The 18,067-nt window shown below is 57.1% G+C and overlaps 1 protein-coding gene across 5 annotated transcripts; it reads left to right on the forward strand.

Moving 5' to 3' along the window:
- The first annotated feature begins 604 nt into the window (after window positions 1–604).
- GRK6 (G protein-coupled receptor kinase 6) lies at window positions 605–16,652 on the forward strand. 5 transcript variants are annotated; one of them, XM_027098134.1, is made up of 17 exons: window positions 951–1,133; window positions 3,674–3,819; window positions 4,798–4,893; window positions 5,825–5,937; window positions 6,056–6,133; window positions 6,482–6,582; window positions 6,918–7,010; window positions 7,121–7,184; window positions 7,324–7,464; window positions 7,751–7,941; window positions 8,732–8,769; window positions 8,861–8,950; window positions 9,951–10,159; window positions 10,250–10,387; window positions 14,510–14,647; window positions 14,730–14,864; window positions 15,515–16,652. In XM_027098134.1, the coding sequence occupies exons 3-17, from the start codon at window positions 4,842–4,844 to the stop codon at window positions 15,623–15,625; spliced, it is 1,692 nt and encodes a 563-aa protein (XP_026953935.1). In that variant the 5' UTR covers window positions 951–1,133; window positions 3,674–3,819; window positions 4,798–4,841; the 3' UTR covers window positions 15,626–16,652. The 5 variants fall into 5 exon arrangements, with proteins under 5 accessions (XP_026953936.1, XP_026953938.1, XP_026953934.1 ...); XM_027098135.1 differs by lacking the exons at window positions 951–1,133; window positions 3,674–3,819 and adding an exon at window positions 605–726; XM_027098137.1 differs by lacking the exons at window positions 3,674–3,819; window positions 15,515–16,652 and adding an exon at window positions 15,057–15,172 and having other exon boundaries at window positions 932–1,133.
- Window positions 16,653–18,067: the final 1,415 nt, after the last annotated feature.

Here is an 18,067-nt window from a genome sequence, read left to right on the forward strand (position 1 = left end):
CGTTTCCTGGTGTGTGAAGTGAGGGTGGAGGGAGTAGGATGTTTAGCTAGAAGGTGTTGATTAGCTGTAAAATTTCGGCGTTGTTTTTTCCCTAGTCCTAGGCCCGCAGCCCTCCACTGGACCTCAGTTCCCCACCTATATAATGGGTGTGAGCTCATTCCCTACGTCTTGGGGTGGTAGCGCTGCCTTATAAGGCAGCAGAGGCCGAGGGCGGACAAGGCCGTGTGGGTGGAGAGAAATCACAACATCCGGCTGTGGGGGCGGGGTGGGGCGGGGCTGGGGCGCCCGCGGTGGCCGGCCTGGAGGCCTGGGAGCAGCTCGGAAAGCCGGCACCCTCCTATGGGCCTCTCCCTGCTAACGATGTGCGCCCTCCAGAATGGGCCGGCCCAAAGGAATACGGCTGGATACACGGCCCGAACTTGCTTGAGGCTGGCCTGCAAGAGGCCCAAGATACCAAGCGCATCCCCTACAAACCCTGGACAAGCCAAGGCGAGCCAAAAGGACCTGGCCCACACCCACATCTAATGGCCCAATCAGAGTGCAAAGCTGAGAATGACTGACGCTTCTTTCATCCAATCAAATACAAGAGATCCGGGGCGTGACCCAGAGGACCCACCTCTTTTGTCCCAGCGGAGGGCTCGGCCCTAATTGGCAGTTTGGTATCCTACGAAGGCCCAGAAATTCGAACGTAGAGGCTGAACCCCACCGCAGACCAACCAGGAAGAGGTGACGTTTTAAGTCCCGCCCCCCTGTTCCTTTGAACGAATTCCTGGCTCTGGGGGCGGGGAATGATGAAGAGGCTGTCTAATGGGAAGACGGCGCGGCGAGCGCTCTCCCGGTTATTGGCTGAGTAAAGTAAACAGTGGGCGGGCCGGGGCGGGGCGTGCCGGCGCAGGGGTGGCCCCCGGGAGGGGGCGCAGAGTGCTCGGCGGGCGGCGGCGGCCGGTGAGGCCCGGGAGGCCGCGGCGCGGTCACTGCGAGCCGAGCCGAGCCGCGCCGCGCCGATCGCCATCCGGCCCCGGCTCCCTCGCGCAATCCCGGCCGGTGGCGCGGCCCGGCGGGCCCGGCGGCGCCGCAGCCCATGGAGCTCGAGAACATCGTAGCGAACACGGTGCTACTCAAGGCCCGGGAAGGTGAGGCTGTTGGGTGAGGAGAACGCGGGCGCGCGGCCTCAGAGCTCGACCGGGTGCCTCAGCCGCCCGATCCCCTAGGGCAGCTCGCTCCGTGCCCCGCACCTCGCGCAGACACGAGCCCTTCCGGCCTGTGGTCCTCTTTCTCCGCACCTGCCCCCCGGGAGCTGGAGCCCAGCAAGGGGTGGGTCAGGCCGCCGCCCGCGCGGCGAGGAGGTGGGGTCGTGGTGAGGGAGTGAGAGGAGGAGAGAGGAAGGAAGAGGGAAGGGTGGGACCCCAGCCCCGGGAGAGTCTCTCTGAGCCCTCTCCCAGGTAAGAGGTAAGAAGATGCCCCAGGAAGGGAAAGGGGCAGCCCACACCCCACGTGCCCGGGCCCAGACTCCGGCGCCCAGCCTGGGCCGGCACAAAGTTGGTGCAGGGTAAAAGGTTTGGAAAATAAATTAACCGAGGCTCTGCCGTAGCACAGCCTTTGCGAGGTGGGGAAACTGCTGGTCATATATGCTACCAGCATGACTGCCACTTGCTCGGTGCCTCAGGACACTGGGGACAGAGGTGAATGGGTCACAGTTTTTGCCCTCGGGAGTAGTGGGGCAGATGGGCACAGAAAAAACTGGAAGCTGAGTTTTGAAGGAAGGGAGGCATGCCAGGCTGGTAGGACTGTTAAGTGCAAGGCCTGGCAGAGGGAGCCTGTCTTGTGAACCTAGTGTTGCTGAGCTCCTCAGACATTACCAGGCACCTGCTCTATGAGGATCCTGGGGATGCATAGGGACCAGACTTGGTCCTCATTGCCTTGAGGTCAGTCTGCCCCTCACCTGCCACTGTTCACCTCAGTAACATAATCACCGAACACCTACTCTGTGCCCTGTCCTGTCCAGGGTGCCAGGGACCAGCAGAGAAGACACTTCTTTTTGGAACTCTAGGGCAGGGAGGTCAGGACTCTTTGCTGGGGTTTCAGGCTGAAAAAGACATGTGCTTCGCCTTTCTGACCTATTTTACAGGTGGGAAACTGAGGCTTAGATCAGTGACTAGCCCCAAGGACACACAATGAGACTGGTTGACTCACGCCTAGGACACAGGATGTCCCCAATGCAGTCTGTAGGAAACCCAGAGGAACCCCCAGCTGGCACAGCATCTGGTGCCCCCTGCCTGCCCAGTGCATGTTGACCCTGGGGAAGTGCTGCCTGGAAATGGGCATGGCAGTCTGGGTCCTCAGTGCCCAGAGCCTTCCTTATCTCCTGTCCATTATCGAGTCCTGGGGCTAGGCCTTCCTCCCAGCCTCTGGGGGCATCTGCCGATTCTGTTCTGCCTCGTCATCCAGCCATCCAGGGAGGAGGGGTGGGGAGAGCCTGGCCAGGCCTCCCTCCCTAGGGCTGTAGCCAGTTCAGGCCTCAGGCCTGCTGAGAACACTGCCTTGCCTAACTAGAGAGTGTGGGCACCTTCTGATAGGCTTCCTCAGGAGGCATAGGGGGTTATGGCCAGACTGAGACCAATGCCTTCACTGGAGAATCCTTACTCCAACCTGGCTCTGTCCCTCTCACCTGGGTGGCTCTAGACAAGTCTCTTCTCTCTGAACTTCAGTAACTCTTTTTGTGGGATGGTTGAGGGTGGGACCTGAAAACTAAAGGAAATCCCAGTTGTCACTGAGTTTTGAACCCTGGTCTGTAGATTGAGTGCATTGGAATCACTTCATGAGCTGGCTGACAGCTTGGACCCCAGGCCTTTGCCAGCTTCCCAAGTGATCTGAGGCCCTGAGTGATTTGGGATTGCATGTATTCAGTTGACACCTGATGCCAGGCATGTTTGCGGTGGGAGAAGAGCTTGGGTTGTGGTCCTAGGGAGCTGGGTTCAAGTCCTGACTCTGGGACCTCCAGCCTTCGTAATCTTGGACCAATTGACTCCTCATTTCAGGGCCTCGGTTTTCTCATAAAATTGGGCCAGGTCTGGAAGGATTGCTATGAGGATGAAGTGGGACAGCACTGGAGGTGTGAACCCTCACTTAGTCCTCCTTCCTTTCCCAGGCCCCCAGAGGCACGGGGAGGGGACCAGGCTGGGGTGGGGAGGAGCCCCACTGACTCTGGTGGCAGTTCCAGGACAGGATATTTGCATGTGACTCTGCTGCTGCCTTGATGTGGCTGGGAGGAGGGAGAGGAGGAAGTAAGTGATGGGGGTAGCAGGCGGATGGAGAGGTGGGGGAGGAGTTCCCCTTCTGGGGAGGCCTTGCCCTGGGTTGGGGGGTGGGGGTCTGTTGCTCACTCACAGTGGAGCAATGACTGTGGGGTATGCTGGGTGCAGGCTGCAGGAGGGCTGCTAGCAGGTTTCCCAATGGGTACCCTACAACACTTCCTCTTCCAGGCAGCTTAGGTCAGGGAGCCTATTGAAGGACCCAGCCTTGCCCTCTCCCTAGACGGTGGCTCCTCCTGCACCACCTGCCTTCAGCCAGGCCAGATGGAAACAAGGCTGGGGAAACTGAGGCCAGGCAAGGGATAGTGGTGGCCTGAGGTTGCCACTGAGTTGTTGGAGCTGGGACCCACCTCTTGCCACAGCTCTACTGGGTACTGGACACAGACTCTCCTGGTCACCATCACAATACCTCTGGAGATGGCTCTGGACCTGAAGTACACATGGAGAAATTGAGGTTCCTAGAGAGCAAGTGATGGGCCTGAAGTGTAAAGTGGAGATTCAAACCCAGGTCTGTAAGATTCCAAGACTCAGGCTCCTTCCACCATTTTCAACCTCATGGCCCACAGGCCACATCTAGTTAGATCTCTAACATGTTTTATTTATTGGGCTGCAGTGGGTTTTTTAAAATATAGGAACCAATATTTCATGGAACAGTCCAGAGTCTCAGCTGATTTTGAAAAGTCAAAAGAGCTGGCCACACTGGGCCAGCATTCCTGCCTAGTAACAATCAAGCAGTCAGCCGTGGTTGTGCTGCAGCTGCCCCTGTTTGAAGCGGCATGCCGGGTCCAGTTCCCACACTCCTCACCACTCCCTGTTGTCTACCATCTGGCCCACATTTACTGTACCTGTCTGGCTCTGTAGGCATTTGAGCTGCTACCCTGGTCTCAGCAGCTACAGATGAAGGGTCAGCTAGGTAAAATGAGGCAGGTAGCAGGACCAGGAAAGCAGGGGTAGGGATCCTGAGTGTCAACCTTCCTGCCACCACTTTGTTTGCGTCTCTGATAGCTCTGATGCAGGGCCTCGTAATAGGGGCCTGGAGCCTACCTGGTGACCCAGGCTGCCCTCTGCCTCTGGCATCTCTCAGGCATGTCCCACATGTCCTGGAACATCTCCCTTCTGGGCCTTGACTTACACAGTTCCCACCACTATCGTGTCCTTCTCTTTCTTCACCTGGGAAACTCCTACCTGGTAGGAAGAAGCTGAGGCCTGCCAAAGCTACCTGGAAACCCCACTCTCCCCCAGTGGCTGGCCTCATGCCCCTCTTGGCTCTTCCAGCCCAGAAGCCCCTAGCAGGTGGGCCTAGGGGCCCATGTTTGTCCTGGAACCCAGCGAGGGCATGTTGCAGCACACGGAAGGAAGGCCCGAGGTGCCTCCCAGAGTGGACTGGGCCTAGGCTGGGCCCTGAAGGCCTCTGGATTGCACTGAGGGTGGAGGGGAGGCACGGCAGTGGCGGGACTCGAGACCCAGCACCTGTTTGCTTCCACAGGTGGTGGCGGGAATCGCAAAGGCAAAAGCAAGAAATGGCGTCAGATGCTGCAGTTCCCTCATATCAGCCAGTGCGAAGAGCTGCGGCTCAACATTGGTGAGACCTGGGTAGAGACGGGGGCTGGGGTGAAGAGGTGAGAGGGCCTTGCTGGTGCCACGGGGCCTCCCCCAAGACCTTGCCTCAGGGTGGAGGGGCAGGGTTGGGGGTTTTGGGGAGCAGAGAAATTGAGGCCACACCACCAACCCAGTTTCAGTTCCTGGGCTTGGGCTGGGTGGAGGGCAGAGAGCACATAGGACAGCAGCGGGTGGTTGGGGTAGGCGTGGGGAGGAGGACGGGGTCAGATTGGGGGCGATCTGAGGGAAGCAGCGGAAGGGAGGGCCTCAGGCGAGCAGGGCTCGCAGGATGGAGCGGAGGGTGCTTCAGGGGCTGGAGTCAGCCCTCACTGACTGCCCGGGGAGCCCCAGGCCTGTGCTCAGCCCCACCCAGCCTGGCCCTGCAGGTGCCCCGCAAAACCTTAACGAGAAGGGCCAGGCCCCCTCTGAAGGCCTGCACGTGGGCTAGGAGTACACCATGGCTGCTTCCACCGCCGGGAAGGAGGCCTAGCCTCGAGCTCGCCGGAAGCCACAGCTTCCTCCCACACTTTCGCCAGGCAGTCAGCAGGTGTGGGCCGGGCCCAAGCCGGGCCGGAACCTCACAGACCACACCCAACCCCAACTGTGACGTATGCAAGTGGTGTGAACCAGGAGACAGCGGCTGGAAGTGAGGACCCCGGCTCTGGAGCCACACTCCTGGCTGTGTGACCTTGGGCTAATTACTTATCCTCTCTGGGCCTCGGAGTCCCAAGCTATGATGGCAGTAACAGTAGTGCCACCTCATTGCTGTGGTGAGGGTTCTAAAGGAGACAATGGCTGCCATACTGCAGGGCTGGAAGCTGTTGTCAGGGCCCCGGGCCTGGTGGTGTGGACAGGAGTGCCCTGCCGGTGGGCTCCAGGTCCAGAAATCCAACAGCTCCCACCCCTGCCTGCAGAGTGTGACTACCACAGCCTGTGCAAGCGGCAGCCCATCGGGCGCCTGCTGTTCCGAGAGTTCTGCGCCACAAGGCCCGAGCTGACCCGCTGCATTGCCTTCCTGGACGGGGTGGTGAGTGCAGCCCAGCCCAACACCAAGGGTGGGCAGAGGTCCCGGGCCACATGTGCCCCATCTCCCCACACCTGTTGCTGTACCCAAACCCCAAGCTTCTCTGCCTCCCACCCCGCAGGCTGACTATGAAGTGACCCCTGATGAGAAGCGGAAGGAGTGTGGGTGGCGGCTAATGCAGAATTTTCTGAGCCACACAGTAAGTGAGCACTGATGGAGGGATGATGGCAGCGGGTAGAGCTCAGTGATGGGGAGAGGATTGACCACAGCTCAGGCAGAGAGTGCCCTGGAGCTGCTCCAGGCTCACCAGGCAGCATTGCAGGCATGGAGCCCAGGAGGGTGGGCTGGGGCTCTGGACCCTGCAGCCTGCCAGCAGCTCTGCTTCACTCTGCCTCAAGGGGAACAGCAGAAACCAAGTTCAGCAACTGGGCAGGCTGGCGCACCTCCAGCCCATAGCCACCCCAGCACAGTCCCGAGGTCTCTGCCCTGGGAGTGGGTGGCTGGCCAAGGGAGCCCCTGCACTGACCTGTCTGTGGCTTGTCCCTAGGGTCCCGACCTCATCCCTGACGTCCCCCGGCAACTGGTGACTAACTGTGCCCAGCGGCTGGAGCAGGGGCCCTGCAAAGACCTCTTCCAGGAGCTCACCCGGTAAGCCTCTCCCTGCCCATAGGCTGAGAATCGTGTCCTGACGGGTGGGTTTCTGTGGACCCAGAAGGCTGTGAACAGTTCAGCAGGTGGTGAGGGAGCTCAGCCCCTCACCCCAGCCTTGCGCCAGCTCTGTGACCTTGGGCAGGTTGCCTCCCCTCTCTGTAGCCTCTTGGGCTTCAGCCAGGATGCATGTCTCCCACCTAGGTGGGTTAGCAAGAGGGCTGGCTGAGGATGCTGCGTTTCAGGCTGAGCATACACACAACAGGGGGCCTGGCCCATCAAGCCAAGAACTTGGGGTGTCAGGGGCTGACCAGTGGGCTGGGTCTTCTCGATAGGCTGACCCACGAGTACCTGAGTGTGGCCCCTTATACCGACTACCTCGACAGCATCTACTTCAACCGTTTCCTGCAGTGGAAGTGGCTGGAAAGGTAAGCTCCTTGAAGGCTGGGCTGGGCTGGGCCAGGCCAGGTTGTGGGGGCTCTCATGGGCGTCAGGCCCCTGATCAGCTAGTGTTTGATCCCCAACCCCTTGTCCACAGGCAGCCAGTGACCAAAAACACCTTCAGGCAGTACCGAGTCCTGGGCAAAGGTGGCTTTGGGGAGGTGAGTGGCCAGGCCAGAGCCCAGCAGAGTGCAGAGGTGGGGTAGGGTGGACCCTGACAAGCCCCTTCCCCCTTTGAGCCCCTGTACCCCCAGGAAGGGCACAGCTGGTCCCCATTTGCCCCATCTACCCTGGCTACAGGTATGTGCCTGCCAGGTGCGGGCAACAGGCAAGATGTACGCCTGCAAGAAGCTGGAGAAGAAGCGGATCAAGAAGAGGAAAGGGGAGGCCATGGCCCTCAATGAGAAGCAGATCCTGGAGAAAGTGAACAGTAGGTTTGTAGTAAGTACAGACAGGAGACCCTTCCCTTTCCCCTGGCCACGCCTGCTCTCCCCACTCGCTGGACTAAGATCTCTTCCCTGCCACAGGCCCCCTCTAGGCACAACTGCCTCCCTTGTCCTCAGAGATGCCTGGGAAGGGTGGGTTTGGGGAATTGACACCTGGCCTAGGGAGCAGGCTGGGCCCCAGGGAGTGGTACTAAGAAGGATTTTTCGGGCGGCTGGCACCAGCCCCCCCCACCAGGTGGCCCACGGCCCCTGCTTCAGGGCTCGGACCCTCTTGGTCACAGGTGAGCTTGGCCTACGCCTATGAGACCAAGGACGCGCTGTGCCTGGTGCTGACGCTGATGAACGGAGGCGACCTCAAGTTCCACATCTACCACATGGGCCAGGCTGGCTTCCCCGAGGCTCGGGCCGTCTTCTACGCGGCAGAGATCTGCTGCGGCCTGGAGGACCTGCACCGGGAACGCATCGTGTACAGGTGCAGGGGTGTGGCCCTCCTGGCCAGGGGCCGCAACTGGGCTTGGGTGGAGGCTGCAGAGAGATGTTGGTGTGCTGGGGCTGTCACTGCAGGCGCAAGTCTGTCTGGGCTCTGGCTGGGGACTCCACACTCACCCACACTAGGCAGACTTGAGAGGCTCAGAACCCAGGCTCTGGGGTCTGGTTGACCACGTGTGAATCCCGGCATTGTCGCCCCTCTCTCACTCTGTGACCTTGGCCACTCAGCTCCCTGCTCACAACACCATTTTCTTTCCTGGGAAGCAAAGACTATATATAACTCCTGCTTCTCAGGTTGTTGTAGGGAATGAATGAGATAATGCTGTAAAGTACATAGAACTCGGTAGTGGAGAGCTCCTCTTACTACTATTACTGGTGATGATTTCATTTGAGCCTCACAACAGCTCCATGAGGAGATGGATGAGTAGCCTCATTTGACAGATGGAAAAGGTAGAGTTAGCCACCAGAGTGGAGGGAGAGCACTAGAGGTGAACAAAGCTGCTGGTGATGTCTGGGAAGCTTCCCTCTGAGTGGGAACTGCCTTCCACTTGCCTAGCGAGTCCCAGGAGTCCTGGCTGCATAGATCCTTCATCTGCTCCCTCAGGTTGGGGCTGCTGCCAGGGAAGGCAGGGCTGTCTGTCTTCTGGCAACAAAAGGCTCCCACACCTTGCTGCACATCCCATCCTAGGGGGTGAGCGAGCTAGGAGGGGGTGGCCCTGTCTGGCTGCTGGGCAAACTGAGCAGCATCTGATCCTGCCCTTCTCTCCCCACAGGGACCTAAAGCCAGAGAACATCCTACTAGATGACCACGGTGGGTGAGGGGCCACAAAGGGTGGGAGAGGCATGGGGGAGGTCTGGCCCACCTGCCTAACGGGCCTCCCTGCTTCTCCATCCACATTCAGGTCACATCCGCATCTCCGACCTGGGGCTGGCAGTGCACGTACCTGAGGGCCAGACGATCAAAGGCCGTGTGGGCACTGTGGGCTACATGGGTGAGTCTCCCTTCCCCCTGGCCCGCCAGCCTCCTGGGTCCTCTATCTGTCTTGGGCCCAGTCCCACCACCCCTGTTGGGAAGTCTCCTGTACCTCAGGAAATAGAAAGAGCTGATGTTCTTCTTTTATAGATGAGGAGACCAAGACTCAGCCAGGGCCCCACACACTGTGAATCCACAGCATTCACTCACTACATATTCATTGAGCTACTCCTACTGGCCGGGCCTACAGGTGGCTACCAGTGAAAGACAAGGGCCTCATACCTGTTTCCATGGCCCCGGCTCTCCACTCCCGAGACCTGCCCATGCTAGAAGTGGGAGTGCCCATCTGTGGCGGAGGCCAAGATGTGGCCCCAAATTCCCCTTGGGACCATGTGACACAATAGACAGAGCTCCAGCTATGGGCTCCACCTCTTCCTTGTTATGTGTCCTCGGGCCGGACATTCTGCTTCTCCCAGCCTCACTTTCCCTGACTGTAAAGTGATCATCACCTACTCCCAGGGTTGCCTTGAAGATGAAAAGAGGTAGTAGAGGCAAAAATCCCTACCTGCCTGTCCTGGCAGGCAGTAGCTATCCAGCAAATCAGTTGCTGTCTTCTTTCCTCTCTTTGATATTAAATCTAGAGGTTGCAAACTGGCAGCCACACTAGGCCTAATTTGGCCTCCATCTGTGTTTAAATCAAATTGTTTTTCAAACAATCTGAATTGATTGCCAACATTTGATAACCCAGACAGCTTCATGTTAAAAATACGGATTTCTGACTTCTCTTGAAAAGTCAGAAGACGTGGCCCCCTGCAGGGCCATACCAGCGCACTTTGATGGGATGTGTGCTCTCCAACTCACCTCAGTCCCCACCGGGCTGCTGATGTTGCCTGCCTGGGTGGTGCCAGTGGGTGTCTGAGCTGGTTACCCCACCTTGACATGCATGCTGGGCATTCCTGGGGCCCCGGGGCACAATTCCGCCTCCTGCCCCGTCTTAACTCCTGTGCTGTCCCTCCCAGCCCCAGAGGTGGTGAAGAACGAACGGTACACATTCAGCCCGGACTGGTGGGCGCTAGGCTGCCTCCTGTACGAGATGATCGCAGGCCAGTCACCCTTCCAGCAGAGAAAAAAGAAGATCAAGCGGGAGGAGGTGGAGCGGCTGGTAAAGGAGGTGCCCGAGGAGTACTCAGAGCACTTTTCCCCGCAGGCCCGCTCGCTCTGTTCCCAGGTACAGCAGCCAGCAGGAGGCCCAACCGGCCAGGGCTGGGGCTGGGGGCGCCTCTCCCGGGGCTACCCTGACCACCCTGCCTTGCTGTAGCTCCTCTGCAAGGACCCTGCTGAGCGCCTGGGGTGTGGGGGGGGCGGTGCCCGCGAGGTGAAGGAGCACCCCCTCTTCAAGAAGCTGAACTTCAAGCGGCTGGGAGCCGGCATGCTAGAACCACCCTTCAAGCCTGATGTGAGTGCTGCCCCCTCCTGCCGAGGGCAGGGCCAAGCCCTGGCTGGGGGGCAGGGGTGACCGGGAAGGGTTGGGGGCTCTTGGAGGATTGGTTGGGACACCCTCATTGCAAGTGTTAGAAAACTCAAGTGTGTTAACCAGCAAAACAGAATTCACCGGGCTCAGAAAAATGAAAAGCTGTGGGAGAGGCCTTGCTTTTGGCCCACCCGATCCAGGGCTCCAACAATGTTGCAGGAATTCCGTCTTCCTCTCTCTGACCACTACTGGTCAGTGTGCAGGCTTCTCTTTCAGGCAGCTGTCCCCAGGGTGTGGCAGGCCTACATCTTAACAGCTCAGCCACCCTAGAAGACAGAGAGTGCCTCTTGCCCAATAATTTCAAAAGAAGTCCGAAAAGGAAAAACAAGGCCTGAGGCTGATGCTCATTGCCTGATTGCCCAGAGGCCCCTCAGCAGCCACACCTGGATCCTATACCCACCTGAGCCACTGCCAGTGGTGGGAGATCAGTTTCCCAAAGGAAAACTAAGATGCCTTGCCAGCAGGGGAAAGGCCCATTGGGCTGGCAAAATATCTGCTGCCCACTACACCTGGCAACGCTGACCTCCTGTCTGGGAGCAGGACACTCCTCTGCAGAGTCTCACTCATTTACTGAGCATCTCAGTGGGTCAGGCATCCTCCTGGCAGAAACATCCTCGAGTCATCAAATTCTAAGTGGCAGAAGCCCAACTCAAACTTACGCCCAACATGGAGCTTATTGGTTCATTTGGCCAGAAAGTCCCAGAGTAGGGCCAGTGTCAGGGTTTCATACCATGTTGTCAGGACTCCATCTCTTGGCTCTGCTGCAGCCTGTTGACTGTTCTCCCACTGAATTCAGGCTTCTCTGTATAAAGTTATAGGGAAGGTTCTGATTGGCCAAGATTAGATCACGTGCTTGCCCCCCCTCTCATGTGTAAAAGGACTGGGACCTGTGATTGACAGTTCACCAGGAACACGGGGGAGGAAGGTAGGTGATGGGCAGGCCAGGTTGGTGGCTGTCAACCATGCACGTGATTGTTTACACATTCAACAAATATTCTGAGTGCCCATATGTACCAGACCTCAGAATTAATAGAGTCAACAGGACCCAGTCCTCCCTTCATGTTCTAGTGGGAAGACACAGCAAAATAAACCAGTAAGTGAAAAAAGAGTTGTGGGGAGGTGGGAGTATTTCTAGACAGGATGGTCTCTGAGGAGCTGTTGGTTAAGTAGAAGCCTAAAATACGTGAAGGACAGAGCTGTACCAGGATTTGGGGCATGAGCATTCCAGGGAGAAGGAGCAGCCAGGCATTAAGATCCTAGTACAGGGACCAGCCTTGAGAGGTGGAACAGCAGTGAAGGCCAGTGTAGCTGGCATGAGCATGTGCAGGGAACGTGGAGCAAGAATGTGAGGTGGGGGTGTGGGCCACAGAGCAGGGGAGCAGGATCGGGAGTGGGAGGCCACCTAGTGGGCTGCTGCCTCTGCAGAACTGCATCTTGTAGGTGGGTCTCACCAGCAACCCACGGTTTTAGCCTTGCTGTGGGCAGTTGAACTGAGAGCCTGACTTCCGGCAGCCTGCCTCAGGGCTGGCCCTGCCACTCGAGTTTACTCCTCCTTCCCTGCACACCAACCTTGAAAATCAGTGCCCTGGAGTTTAACTTTTTTTAGAAGCAGCAGATGAAAAATGTGCTTGATGATGATATAGTTTTTAACAGCTTTATTGAGTTCATATACCATACAACTCACTCCTTGAAAGGATATAATTAAATGGCTTTTAGCATAGTCAGGTTGTGCAACCATCACCGCAATCAATTTTAGAACGTTTTCATCACCCCTCCCCCCAAAGTACCCCATACTCATTAGCAGTCATTCCCCATTCTCCCCTCCCCTGGCCCTTGGCATCCACTCTTCGACCTTTTGTGTGTGTGTGTGTGTGTCTGCGTTGTGTCTTCGTTGCTGTGCGCGGGCTTTCTCTAGTTGCGACGAGCAGGGGCTACTCTTTGATGTGGTGCACGGGCTTCTCATTGTGGTGGCTTCTCTTGTTGCAGAGCACAGGCTCTAGGCATGCAAGCTTCAGTAGTTGTGGCTCACGGACTCTAGAGTGTAGTCTCAGTAGTTGTGGTGCATGGGCTTAGTTGTTTCACGGCGTGTGGGATCTTCCCGGAACAGGGCTCGAGCCCGTGTCCCCTGCATTGGCAGGCAGATTCTTAACTGCGGTGCCACCAGGGACATCCCTACTAATCTACTTTATGTCTCTCTATATTTGCCTATTCTGGACATTTCATATTAATGGGATTATATAATATGTGGTCCTTTGTGACTGGCTTTTTGCACTTTGCATACTGTTTTCAGGGTTCACCAATGTTGTAGCATTTATTGGTCCTGCATTCCTTTTTTATGACTGAATAATATTCCATTGTATGAATATGACACATTTTGTTTGTTCATCAGTTGATTGACATTAGGGTTGTTTCCACTTTGGGGCTATGATGAATAATGCTGTTTTGAGCATTCACATACAAGTTTTTGTGGGGACATATGTTTTCATTTCTCTGGGACATACACCTAGAAGTTGAATGCTGGCTCATATGGTAACGCTATGTTTAACCTTTTGGGGAACTGCCAGACTTTTCCAAAAAGCGGCTGTATGATTTTACATGATAATATTTTGACATCCTTAACAGTAGGACTTAGAAAAAAATGTAACGATGAAAAAAGAAGTGGCCTTCTGGAGTGAGGTGGGCTCCTGGCAGAGGGCTGGGGGCGCAGAGAGGTGGGAGGAATGTTCTAATCCTTTGGTTGGCTGTGAAGCAGAAGGGGATGGAATATGCCATTGGACATCCCAGGACAGAGGACCTATCAGCTCCAGGCCCCGCATGGAGTACCCAGCTGAGATTCAGTCTGCGCTGCCCTCACCAGTTGCACCTAGACAGCTGTATACAGGTGGAGGGGGGTGCCTGTTGCTGATTCCGTATGGCACTGTGGGGGCTGTTTGGCCACCGTGGGTCAGCTCTGCAGCCTTGTCAGGCAGTGAGCAGTGAGGGATAATGAGCCCCAGTTTAGAGGGGAACTTGAGCCTCAGAGAGAAGGGACTGCCATGCTCAGGAAGTGCATGGGGCACTTGTGTTTTGTTTTGTTTTGGAAGTGTAGTAGATTTACAATGTTGTGTATTAGTTTCTGGTGTACAGCAAAGTGATTCAGATATATATATGTACAGATGTATATATGTGTATATGTGTGTGTATACATATTCTTTTTCAGATTCTTTTCCATTGTAGTTTACTACAAGGGATTGAATATGGTTCCCCACGCTATACAGTAAGACTGTGATGTTTATCTATTTTATATATTGTAAAATATATCTGCTAATCCCAAACTCCTTATTTATCCTCCCCCCTTCCTCTTTGATAACCATGAGTTTGTTTTCTATGTCTGTGAGTCTGTTTCTGTTTTGTAAATAAGTTCATTTGTATCATTTTTTTAGATTCCACATATAAGTGATGTCATACATATAAGTGATGTCATGTTAAATATATTGGTCTTTTTTTTTTTTTTTTTTTTTGGCGGTACGCGGGCCTCTCACTGCTGTGGTCTCTCCCATTGTGGAGCACAGGCTCCGGACACACAGGCTCAGCGGCCATGACTCACGGGCCCAGCCGCTCTGCGGCACGTGGGATCCTCCCGGACCGGGGCACGGACCCGTGTCCCCTGCATCGGCAGGCAGACTGTCAACCACTGAGCCACCAGGGAAGCCCAATATATTTGTCTTTGTACGACTTACTTCACTTGGTATGATAATCTCTGGGTCCATCCATGTTGCTGCACATGGCATTATTTCATTCTTTTTTATGTCTGAGTAATATTCCACTGTATATTATTTATATACATATGCCACATCTTCTTTACCCACTCATCTGTGGATGGACACTTAGGTTGCTTCCATGTCATGGCCATTGTTAATAGTGCTGCTGTAAACACTGGGGGCACCTGCAAACCAGGAAGCTGCAAGGGTCAGGGCAAACCCAGCCCCAGCTCAGGGTTGAGCTGCCCTCCTGTCGAGGAGGGGTGTGTGTGGTGTTCCTGTCTAACCACTGCCTCTGTCCCCCCAGCCCCAGGCCATTTACTGCAAGGATGTTCTGGATATCGAACAGTTCTCCACAGTTAAGGGTGTGGAGCTGGAAGCCACTGACCAGGACTTCTACCAGAAATTTGCCACGGGCAGTGTGTCCATCCCCTGGCAGAATGAGGTGGGGACCTGCCCAGCTGATGGGGTGGGCTCCAGAGGGGCACCCTTGGGATCAGTACTCACAGCTACCTGTTCTGTGGCAGATGGTGGAGACCGAGTGCTTCCAGGAGCTGAATGTCTTCGGGCTGGATGGCTCGGTTCCCCCAGACCTGGACTGGAAGGGCCAGCCACCTGCACCCCCAAAGAAGGGACTGCTGCAGAGGCTCTTCAGTCGCCAGGTAACCCCCAGCAGTGTCCTACCTGGGTCCCCCACCTGGCTCCAGGGGACGGTGGGTGGGAGGCAGAGCCGGTGCCTGCATGCGCGGGGAGTAGGCATCCTCCAGCCATGTCAGCGGTGCCCAGGGTCTCTGGCCTCATTCCCGCCTGTCCCCCACCCCCGGCTGGGCTCACGGCCTCTTTTCTCTTTCCAGAGGTGAGCAGTGTGGGCTCCCCATGGGTTGGCCTTGCTGCCCGGCCTTGGGGAGCCACAGACAGCCCTTCCATGGCAGAGGCGAGATGTGGGCGAAAGAAGTCTGGTGCCCGCTCCCTACCTCCCCCTCCCCACTGCTTCCGTGCCCAGCACCTGCAAGCTGCTAGCCTTGCTTAGCCATCTGTCTCCCCATGCCCTGCCTCCACTGGCCCCAGGGGAGAGGGCCCTGGCAGAGCCTGGGATCCACCTGGTCCTCCTCACTTCAGCCTGTTGCCAGCAGCCTCTGCACTGATGTCCACACATGTCTGGCCTGAGCTGCTGCTCTGGGCTCCTCGTGGGGAGCCCCCTCCTTGGAGCACGGAGCTCCTGGTCTGCCCTGGCAGGGCCGGCCCAGGTGACGGCCCTGGTAGCTAACTGCGCCTGCTCTGCCTCTCTCCCTCCGTGTCTTCCCCGCCCTCCAGGACTGCTGTGGGAACTGCAGCGACAGTGAGGAAGAGCTTCCCGCCCGCCTCGAGCTCCCCACCCGCCTCTAGCCCCCAACCTGAGGCCCCGCCGGGCGGTTGGCGGTAGCAGCTACTCCAAGCGCTGTTTACAGTTTTGCACAGTGGTCTTCCCCATTGTCCACTCAAGTTGTGGCCTGGGGAACACAGCCGGAGCTGTCCCCAGTGCCCTCTGCCCCTCAGCCCCTGGTCTGGCTGAGTTTGGCAAGGCCTGGACTGTCCCTGGGACAAAGGTGCGTCCCTTCAGCTCTTGTCTGTGGAGCTCGGGGCTTTCTGTATTTATGTCTTTGTACGAATGTATATAGCAACCAGAGCGTTCTTAAGACCCACGCTGGAGCCGGCAGAGGGGCTGCTGCCACACTCCAGGCACCTCAGGCCCAACTCAGACGGGCGAGGTTGGGCCAGGCCAGGCCCCTGGGCCCCCAGCACTGTGCTTGCCACCGCCGACCTCCGAGTGAGACTCGTGCCTGCCCCTGCCGCCCTGGGCTTAGGCCGCCACCTCTGGGGCCCAATACTGTCCCTTCTCAGCACCTGTCAGAGCTGGATCTGGGACCTTTCTGTCCCCTAGGCCTGTGCCAAAGTGTGACCAGAGATTGGGCTGACCCTGGGACCCCTCAGTCCACTGCCCAGGCTGTCCCAGATGGGTCTGCCTCTGCCTTCCAGCTCCCAGGTCACCTCGTCCCTTGTGCTGGGCCCTGTCCTGAAGACACCTCATGCAGAAACACCCCAGCCCAGGCCAGGGGAAGGGTAGGGGTGGGGGTGTCCCTGACCAACCCTCAGACATTCCAGACTCCCCTCATAACAGACACATGTGCCCAGCAATAATCCACCCCTCCCAGTGTGTGCCTGTGGTGTGTGTGTGTGTGTGAGAGAGAGAGAGAGAGAGAGAAGGGGGCAGGCGAGGCTGTGGGCCTGCACCCTAGGCCCCAGCCCTGGCCCCTCCCGGACTGTGATGGCCATCCTGGTCCCAGTGTTAGGGTAGCGTGGGATTACAGGGTCCCAGTTTTTCCATATTTAAAGCCAATTTTTATTACCCATTTTGTCCAATATAAGCTGCCACATGTCTCTGTGTGAATACAGTCCGAGCACAAACCTGGCCAGCTGCCCCTGCCTGCCTCTTTCTTGCCGCTGGTGGTCCAGGGGTCTTCCTGCTTCCCTGGCCCTGCTGGAAGTGGAAAGAGATTGGAAGTGGGGATAGTGGCGGCTGCCCTTCCAGCAAGGCCTAAGGGCCCCCAGGGCCGATCTTGGGGTAGCCTCTCCAGGCAGCCAGGCTTTGGTGGCCTCTGGGCCCAGCAGCTTCCTCAGCAGGTTGAGGCCTCAGAAAAGAAGCCTTGGGTCCCCGCTAGGTATGGGTCTGGCTCTGGAATCACTAGGGTGTGGGCCTGTGCTGGAGAGGTGGGCTCAGCTGGCAGTATCCCCTCCGAGGCCAAGGTGGCCTGGCTGCCGCTCGTGGGTTTGGAGCGGCCTGGGGAGTAAGGTGGGAGCTGCTGTTAGGAACACCTGCCCAGTCTGTCTTACCTGGACACCTGCCAGCTAGGAGCACCTGTCCAGTCTGTCTTACCTGGACACCTGCCAGTTAGGAGCACCTGCCCAGTCTGTCTTACCTGGACACCTGCTGTGTGATTTGCCCAGGGCCAGTACACATGTGTTAGAGCCATTCCTCTGCTTTGCCTTTGAAGCAGGAAATGTGGCTGGGCAGAGACAGACACTGGTGATGCTGGAAGTTAGGCTGTGGCAGAGGTGGGTGGAGACCAGCCATGTGGCCATCAGGGAAGATTCTCTGAAGGTAGCAGTTGAGCCAGGTCTTGAAGGAGACATTCACCTGGGGGACAGAGGAAGTTGGGGAGCATTCCACCTGTGCAGAGACTTGGGAGTGGCAGCCTGTTGACCACAAGTCTGTCCCAGACTTCACAAGTCTTTTCCTGGTCTGTAGCATCCCAGTGGCCCCAGCCCCCCAGGGATGCTCTGTAACCACCATAAGTGTTTGTTCCTTGCCTCTGGGCTGGGTACCCAGTGCCACAGAGGCCACATGAGCTTTGCAGTTGGATAGCTCTGGGTTCAAGTACCAGCCTGGCCACTTGCCAAGCTGCCTTTGCATAGGCCCTTCCCTCGTCTGGAAAGCTGGGTGTGATACCCATCGCCTCACTGGGCATCTATGAGAATCCAACTAAGTAGCCAGTCACCCCCTTGAGCCCCTGGGTCACTGGCAGGACTCTTGCCTGTTGGGGGTATGTGGGTGCTGGGGGTCAGGCTGATGGCTATCTTAAGGACAAGTCAAGGTTCCAAGTACCAACTTTGAAGGGGCCTCTGGTGGCGGCCTAGCTGTTGGTATGTGGAGTGCACACCGCTGCTTCTATTGACTTGAGGGAAATGGGGTAGGGAGAGGGCCTTACCTAGGTCTTCCAGCTGGTGAGCGGCCATTGCAGTTTGGAGAGGAAGCCAGCTGAAGATGAAGAAGCTGGAGGTGAGAGGTTGGGGCCTGAGGTGCTCCAGGCTTTCTTGTGGGTGGTGG

This window comes from Aethalodelphis obliquidens, unplaced genomic scaffold (genome assembly GCF_003676395.1).
Source record: "Aethalodelphis obliquidens isolate GAN/ISIS:26980383/991018 unplaced genomic scaffold, ASM367639v1 scaffold121, whole genome shotgun sequence".
Classification (NCBI taxonomy): Eukaryota; Metazoa; Chordata; class Mammalia; order Artiodactyla; family Delphinidae; genus Aethalodelphis; species Aethalodelphis obliquidens.